Source organism: Manihot esculenta, chromosome 16 (genome assembly GCF_001659605.2).
Source record: "Manihot esculenta cultivar AM560-2 chromosome 16, M.esculenta_v8, whole genome shotgun sequence".
NCBI lineage: Eukaryota > Viridiplantae > Streptophyta > Magnoliopsida > Malpighiales > Euphorbiaceae > Manihot > Manihot esculenta.
Window position 1 is genome coordinate 29,595,528 of NC_035176.2, and position 9,072 is coordinate 29,604,599.

At 31.5% G+C, this 9,072-nt stretch overlaps 1 protein-coding gene across 1 annotated transcript; it reads left to right on the top strand.

Moving 5' to 3' along the window:
• The first annotated feature begins 5,875 nt into the window (after positions 1–5,875).
• On the top strand, positions 5,876–8,678 carry LOC110602823 (pectinesterase). Its single transcript, XM_021740391.2, has 3 exons — positions 5,876–6,329; positions 6,494–7,105; positions 7,803–8,678. The coding sequence occupies exons 1-3, from the start codon at positions 6,038–6,040 to the stop codon at positions 8,495–8,497; spliced, it is 1,599 nt and encodes a 532-aa protein (XP_021596083.1). The 5' UTR covers positions 5,876–6,037; the 3' UTR covers positions 8,498–8,678.
• The last annotated feature ends 394 nt before the right edge of the window (positions 8,679–9,072 follow it).

Sequence of the window (9,072 nt, forward strand, 5' to 3'; positions counted from 1 at the left end):
TAATTTAGTTAGTATATTTTTTACCGTATGACCTCAAATGATTTACTATCATGGCTACTCTAGACAAAAAAACTTGCATGATCTTATCATCTTTCGTTATTAAATTCTCAAATTCATAGCATAGTGATTGAAGTTTGATCGTGACAGATTTATTTGTATCTTGATATTCTTTCTGCAAAAAAGCAGAATAAAAGACATTTCAGATCAAAATATCATCATCAACCGGTAGAGGCAAGAAATTTAGTAGAGGAAATCACAGTAATAGAGCTATTGGTGAAGGCAGAGATGGAGGAAAATCCTATGAGCAAGTTGATTATAGGCGGCGAATGACGAGCAAGACATTATAAAAGTAGTATTCAATATAACTATTGCAAAAATTATAGTAATGTGAAAGCACATCATTGCAAACTCAAAAAAAAAAAAAAAATTATGGAGAAGTTGAGGCAGAAGAAAAGTTATTCATGGCCGAAGAGCAATAGCTAGAGGTGAATGTTTTTTCTCATATTAAAAAAAAAGACATGATATCAAGTTATATATATTTTTTTCTTTTTTGAAATAGGGGGTTGGGGGGAGTAGAACGTTAGACTTCTCAAGTCTATTAGGATGCATTTTCCACCAGACTAAGTTTCGGAGTGCCAAGTTATATTATTTCTAATAATATATATTTTTTAGTAGTAAATAATTTATTACATATTTTATTAATTTTTTTTGTTAGAATAGCTATTTTTTGCCCTAATTTGATGTATTATTTTATGATATTAGTGGTTAGTTAATATGGAGTAAATATTCTTGAATTTTACGGCAGACTTGAATCAGACCTAATTTTTACTGTTGACGTTTGATAGAGACCCACAATAACATTTCGAAAAGAGAATTTCAAGACGGACGACTTTCAAAAATGTAACGAGAGCCGTAGGCCTGATCACAAAGTTCGATATGAAAATTTTATCGTTTAGAGGTCAATTTTGTATTTTAATTATTTTTTTTAAATATTTTAAATATTTTCATAATTTTACTTATTAGATTTTTGTTTTTATTATAAATAGCCTTCTTAACTATTAAAACCTCATTTTTTTAATTTTTGAGAAATTTTAATAAGATTTTTAGTATTCTAACTTATATTTTCCCTTATTTTATCTTAATCAAACAATATTAGTTAAAATTTATAACGAAATCTAAACCATTAGTTATAATCGAGTGTCTTTAATTAAAAAAAAATTACATAAAATTTATAAATATAAATAAAATTTCAAAATTCGTTTGTAAATTTATCAACAAATTTTACAAATTAACAAGAAAAAATTCATTAATAATCCATAAAAAATTTTTGTAGTTGGAGGAAAGTAACATGAGACATATACATGTGTAGTGCAAAAAATGGAAAATGAAATTACGAAGGGAAGCAAAATAATTTTCTAAATGATGAATAAATAATGGTGTGCAACTAAAGAGAGAGACTCCTCAGAATTTATCAGCACCTTTGCTATATAGCTGGCTTTTCTCCTGTCCCCGGACCACAACTACTTATCTCTTTTGTCCTGAACGAATAATTTTATAAGAATTTAATTTAATTAATTAATTTTTTTAATTAATGTTTTTATTTTAAATATAAAAATTTATTTTTTAAATTTAAATTTTTTATTTTTAAAAAATTTAAATTCATACATAATTTTTAAAAATTTATTTAATTTTTTTTATAAAATGAATAATGTCAAGAAAATAAAAGGATCAACAAGTTTACATTATCATTAGAATTAATATTGAAGGTGTGGTCACCCGTGAAAAGTAGCGACAACTTGCACAAGTAGAGAAAATTTTGAGGTTGATAAACCTTGTCATCATTAATATTTAATAATAAAAAATTATTATTTAATTCTTTTAATATAAAAAAATTTACTAATTAATTTTTTAATTTTAAAAAATATATTAAAATATTTTTTACATTTTAAAAATATATTAATTAATTATTTTATTAATTTTATTCCTTAAATATAAAAAAATCTAAAATATTTTAATAGGGAGAAAGTTTTTAATATATTTTTTAAAAATTTAAGTAATTAATTAATAAATTTTTTTAAATTATAAATATTAAATAGTCAATGAATTTCGTCGTATTATAAAAATTAATTAATATTTTTTTTTAATAATTGAAAGCTTTCCCTGTCTCTGCTTCCACGTGTTTTTTGTTTGATTTGATTAATAACTAAACTATAACCACTCATTTTTCCATCAAATGAGCAATTCTAAGTTTCGTATTCTAAAGTTTTGTTTGATTAAATAATAAATTTTATTATATATATTTTTTATATTATATATATGAAAAACACTAAATAGACTATTGGACTGATTGTTAATTTAATTTAAAATTTTTTTATTTTTATGCTAAATTTGGCTTGAATTAAAACTTTTAGTCTATTGTAGTGAATCATTTGTACTCAGATTTTACTTTTACAATGAAATTTGCTTTTAAACAATTGGTTGAACGAGGGATTTATAGCTCCTAACAGAGGGAGTTTTTCCAAATAAGGTATAGTTTTTCAAAATAATTACTTTATTTAGAAGGAAGGTTGTTTGAGGAGGATTCAAAATTTCTAAAACCCTCACTTTTTTAATCCAGTAAATTGATAGATTTGAAAGGTCTTAAAACTTTACTTTACTTTATTTTACCTTTCTTAGAAAATCTATCCTCAGAGCTTTTTTTTATATTTCTATCTTTAAAAAAATTAATTAAGTATGAACACATTAATTTAAAAAAATGACATTTTATGCATAAGAAAAAAAAAAGACATTTGTTATGCCATATCAGTATGAACACATTCTTTTCAATTTACATTAAATTTAAATAAAATCACTAAAATATTTGAAAATTTGATCCATAATATTAAGAATTAAAATTTTATATTAAATTGCCATAAATTTACAAAATTTTGATTTTTTATATTAACATCCCTAATTAAAAAAAATATCATTTCACTCATTCAAAAACATTGTAAATCTGTGATAAGTGAATCTAAGTGAATTTGAGAAATCTCATATTTTACTCCTCCATTCTTCTATCCCCATTTTAACACATTAATTAAGAAAAATGACATCTTATCCATGAAAAAAAAAACATTTATTATGCCATATCAGTATGAACGCATTCTTTTCAATTTACATTGAATTTAAATAAAATCGCTAAAATATTTGAAAATTTGACCCATAATATTAAGAATTAAAATTTTATATTAAATTGTCATAAACTTACAAAATTTTGATTTTTTATATTAACATCCCTAATTAAAAAAATCTCATTTCACTCATTCAAAATCATTGTAAATCTGTGATAAGTGAATCTGAGTGAATTTGAGAGATCTCATATTTTACTCCTCCAATCCCCGATCCCCATTTCAAAAATAAAAAAAATATAAATGCTTCCAAAATGACTTGCTATAATAATTGATGACCGCTGGATTTCCCTACCCCCAATTCTGGGCCTAGATTACGGCCACGGCCCATGAAAGGAAGGCCCGCACGCCCTCTCAAAACAAGCCCAGATCATCAGACCTCTGAGGCCGGACTCCACCAGATTCTTCCTCATCGAGATCGGCCCAGCCCGTATAACCTTCCTATGGATTCCTTCTCCTCCTGGGTTCAGCGTCCAACCCAGCTCTCGGTCCAGCCCATAATCCAGAACGAGACTCGTCATACAGCCTGGCAGATCCGCTCGAGCGTACGCACGGGGGAGAATCAGAGGCCGTTACGCATGGAGCAGGCGCCTGATATCCTCGTACGCCCATATTTGTATGGCAGAGACGCGTGGCCCAATCATGGGAGAGCCGTTATACGTCACCAGCAAGCAGAAAGAAAGGATAAAAGGATACCCCTCTAGAGAGATAGACCAAGTTTTATTCTCCAATACACAAACCCTTGTAAAACACTATTCTATTGGATCTCAGATCATCAATAATAATTCATAGCATATTCTTCATTTTCCCATTATGAAAATGCCATTTATGTAGCCTTGTAGGCTAATTACATGCAAGTTTCCGAAATGGTTATGCGTACTATTATGGAGAGCATGTAGATTAGGCAAAGCCACTTATGGCCAGAAAGTTAAAGTCCTATGTATGATTTTCACATTTTCAAAAATTTGAGCCGTTAGATTACATTCCACCATTTCCTTTACAAAGAATTCTTATTGAATCTTTGAATTTTAGTGAATTCATTAATTTCCATTTATTTTAAAATTTTCTATTAAAACATTTATATATTTTATAAAATCAAACTATTTAATTATTTGTTTTTCTCGTTTACTTTACAGATTTAAGAAAAATAAGCGAGAGTTATTTTTTAATCTGTTTAGTTATGTTCTTGACTAAGATTGTGGTTTGTTGTTTTTGTCTTAAATGACTTATCATCATTTTTTGCTTATTTTTCACTTTTGATTGTGATTTATGAGTATGGATTGTTTTTTATGGAGTGTTGATGCCTGTCGTTTTACCTTTCTTCTCATTTTCTTTTCTAGGGGCTTCAATATGATATTTATGGTCTTTTATGGCTATTGTAACCAGAAAGTTTTGGCCATGAGTTTTTTACTTGATGGTGGCCGGAGCAACTTAAAGAGTGATACTTGATAACCGTTGGGTCTCGTGCCCATCTGGACCGAGTCAGAATCCACGAAAGCAGATCAGGTTCAGAGCTCGGAATGCCCCTAAACAGGCATATTCAGCAGCTTAGGCCTGGACCCCGATACACATGTCAGGATGGGTCATCTGCGAGCCCAAGTCTGGTAAGAAAAAAGCCAGCCCAATGATGGGACGTGATGAGAAACAAGCAGGTCCGATCCCTTCGTAGCCCTACTTGCATGCGTACTGGAAAAAAATTAAATGGCCGCCTGACATAGGTAAGAAGACTGACACTACAGCATGTACGGGCTTGCCTGACAGAGACGGGCGTCACTGTAACAGAGAGGCCATCAGGTGTCTCTTATAAGAAAGAAAAGGAATAAAAAGAAGGGGAGGACGCTCCTCAAAGATAAGCATACACACATATGTGTATACCTTATTCTGGTTTTAATTACAATTGTTTATTTTAATGGTTCAAAAAATTATTAATTAAAAAAACTTTAATTAGATTGATTAATTAGATTAGTTTTTTATTTTAAATCAAACTCTATTCTACCAAGAATTATCTTTATATTTAGATAATTTCTATCATTATTAATATATTTTTAAATTCTTAATTCTATTTAAAGTTAAACTCTAATTAGTTTTATCCTTAATTAAAAAAATTGTTATTATACTTTAAAATAAATATTAACAAAATTGTTATATTTATATACGATCACTATTTTTAGATGAAAATAAAAATTAAGCTAATGTTAATTTGTTAGATTGCAATTTTTTTAAAAAATGATCATAAGATAATAGAATGATGGTGTGTATCAATAATAATAATTTTTTTAATTTTTATATATTTAGTTTATTAATCTTAACAAAGTTAAATTATATTTTTTAAACTATCAATTTTAGTTATATTATTTGTATAGTTTAATTATATAAATTAATATATTTTAATAATATCAGAAGTGTAGAAGAATTTAATAAAAAAGTTACTTATATAAAAAACATTTTTAACTAATTTTTTTTAAAAAAATATTAATTTAAATTATAAAAAAAAATAGAAGATCAAATATTGTGAGAAAAGCAAGAAAAAGAAGGAACCAAACTATTATTATTGGGTCCTAATACACAAAAATAACAATTGAAACTGATCCGTATGTACAAAATGTACAACGTGCTTAGGCCAAGCCCAAGCCAAGTGGCTAAACCAGACCCTACGTGCACGACCACCACTTCTTTATCAACACTCACCAAAATAGACCACTGAACCAACCCCAATATTCTCTCCAACTTTTCAAAATCGTGCCCCAAGAGAACTTCCTTCACTATATATATCAATCTCCCTTCTGCTAGGTCTTCATCTGATAGCTTAACAAATCACTCCATCCATCTTTGGCTAAACTTTTTAGCTTATTTTAGATTGTTAATTTCATATGGGCCTGCTGCATTTAATTGTTTTTTGGCTACTAGGTTCTGCCTTAGAGGCCACGGTGTCTTGTGGTGCTGTCAATTTCCAAGCACGAATCCAAAGCGAATGCAGCTTTACTAGATTTCCAAGCCTGTGTCGGAATACGTTGATGGAGTTGAGGGATCATAGTACTGTTCATGTTGTGTCTGCTCTTGTTAACAAGACTATCTCGGAGACCAGGCTGCCAAGCTCTTACTTCCAAACTCTCAGCTCCCAATTGGAAACCCATGATGCTCATCTCGCCAAATCTGTCACAGGTGACACCCAATATCCATCATTTTTTCTAATGAGAGTCAGCAGACGAGAAAGAAACTAACTAATAGTGTTAAAATGATTGATTCATTAACTTTTATTGGATAAGAATTGGCTCAGAATTAATGCTTGGTGTGCGTCTCTGCGCCTTATTTTACTGTGCATGCAGGTTACTGTGAAAATCTCATGAAGATGTCTCTCAAACAGTTGGACAAGTCGCTGTTGGCGCTGAAAGAATCTCCAAAAAAGAACAAGAACGACATCCAGACCTGGCTAAGTGCAGCTTTGACCTTCCAGCAAGCCTGCAAAGATTCTGCCGACAGTCTTGGTCTTCCGGCCGGTGAGGTCAACTCTCAGATTTCGAGTAAAATGGATTATCTCTCTCAATTGGTCAGCAACCCTTTAGCTCTCGTCAACAGGATTACTAGCAACAGTGTTAAGCTTAAAAACAACACGAGAACTCGACATCTAGGCGAGGAAGTGGAAGATTTTCCAAAGTGGGTATCGGCGAGAGATCGAAAACTCCTCCAAAGTGGCACAATCAAGGCGAATGCTGTGGTTGCAAAAGACGGAACAGGCAACTATAAAACGATTTCAGAAGCAATCGAAGCGGCAAGTGGAGGTCGGTTTGTGATTTATGTGAAGTCAGGAGTTTACAAGGAGAAAATTCGCACCAATAAAGATGGTATTACTTTGATCGGAGACGGTAAATACTCCACCATTATTACTGGTGATGACAGTGTTACCGGAGGTTCTTCTATGCCTGCCTCTGCCACTTTCAGTTAGTCGTCTACTCTCTCTAAACTTACTGATAAATTAAATAAATAGTGCACTTTCAGTTAGTCCTCTACATAAAATATTTTTTGTCGGTAACTATTGCTGAAATTAAGACAGTGAATCTACACAACATAAATCTTTAAACAGTAATCATGTGATCAAACATAACAATTTTTTTTTATGGATAAACAATTGCACTGGTAAGTGGAGAACATATTGTAATGGGTAAGAATGTGCTACTGTTTGCAATGTCTTAGTCTATTGAGAGGTTGTCATATTCATTTACATGGAGAGATGGGAGAGTCCTAATTTCAATTATTAATATGATTACTTTATTCTTTTTTTTTATTTTTTTTATACCCTTTTGAAATACAAGAAAAAGAAAAATACTACTATAGCATGTCCTTTTCCACAAAGATGGAAGAGTCAACATGCTAGGTTAGTCATTTTCTGTAATATTTATGTATATATTCTTCTGTGGTAGTCATAATCTGGGTATGTAGCAAAATTTTTTTGTTATTAAAATTATAAAATTTACTGCTATAAATTTATAATAATAATATAAATGTTGCATGGTACTAAATTAATTATTTTTAATTAATAAATAGCTTTGGAAAAATAATTTGAAATTTAGAGATAAATATAAAAATATAATATTATTATTGTGGCTGAAATTTTCCTCTTGTGTATTGGTGGGGCAGCAATTACAGGCGATGGATTCATAGCTCGTGACATTGGATTTCACAACACAGCAGGACCTCAAGGACAACAAGCGTTGGCTTTACACATCGCCTCCGATCATTCGGTTCTATACAGATGCAGCATCGCAGGCTACCAAGACACCTTATATGCACTTGCACTCCGGCAATTCTACAGAGAATGCGACATTTATGGCACAATAGACTTCATTTTCGGCAACGCAGCTGCTGTTTTCCAGAATTGCTACTTGGTGCTTCGGCGGCCGAAAGGAGGAGCCTACAATGTAATTCTAGCCAATGGAAGGACAGATCCTGGACAGAACACCGGCTTTTCTATTCAGAACTGTAGAATCACAGCGAGCTCCGATTTTTCTCCGGTTAAGCACAACTTCAACTCGTATCTTGGAAGGCCCTGGCAGCCGTATTCGAGATCAGTCATCATGGAATCTAATATCGATGATGCTATTTCATCAAGGGGCTGGATCGAGTGGCCTGATGCAAAGTCCTACGGAAAAACACTATATTTTGCAGAGTACTTGAATACAGGCCCTGGAGCTGGAACCTCTAACAGAGTAACATGGCCTGGATTTCATGTTGTTGGAGCTCAGGAGGCTGTCAAGTTTACTGTTGGTAATTTTATTGATGGAGCTTCTTGGCTGCCTTCTACTGGAGTAACTTTTGTCTCTGGTCTCCAGTGACAATACACGTATACGCCTTAGATGTACGAAAAATTATTTAAAATAGTGAATGAGCATGTGCTCTAAGTTCATATTAAAATGTTGCACTCATGCAAATTAGTGTGCAATTTGTAACAATTACATTGAAAGATATATAAGGAGCAACATAGAAGGAGCTCATAGAATGTTTACCTATTTTCAACTATATTCTCTGAAATACTCTGAATTCTGTAAGAATCATCTATTATACCAGTACTCTACAGAGCTGTGAGTCGCAGTGGAACCAATTGTACTTGCCCAAAAATTTTAAAGAATTTTGTATAAATTTCCGGAAGGCAGATACGATGTTCAAAAGTGATGGGTTCTGGAGCAACTTTTAGAGAAAATGGCCCACAAAAAACTTACTGTAGAGTTGCAATTAGCTAGCTATTTGATTGTATAGGCTTTTATCAAAAGGGGGTGTGGTGAGGAAGAGAGCTTCGTATCACATCAACCCATTAAAGAAAAGTTTCTAAGATTGGAAGGATGCATATCGCCTTCAATATTTGCTTTATCGCACTCTGTCCCCTCTTGTGAAAAGTAGCCCTCCTCGCCTC

What these genes read in the sequence shown, in the direction of transcription:
- LOC110602823 (XM_021740391.2), top strand. Translation starts at nt 6,038, where the DNA reads ATGGGCCTGCTGCATTTAATTGTTTTTTGGCTACTAGGTTCTGCCTTA. An exon ending in TCTCGCCAAATCTGTCACAG is followed by an intron (nt 6,330 to 6,493) that starts GTGACACCCAAT and finishes CTGTGCATGCAG; the next exon opens with GTTACTGTGAAAATCTCATG. An exon ending in GCCTGCCTCTGCCACTTTCA is followed by an intron (nt 7,106 to 7,802) that starts GTTAGTCGTCTA and finishes TTGGTGGGGCAG; the next exon opens with CAATTACAGGCGATGGATTC.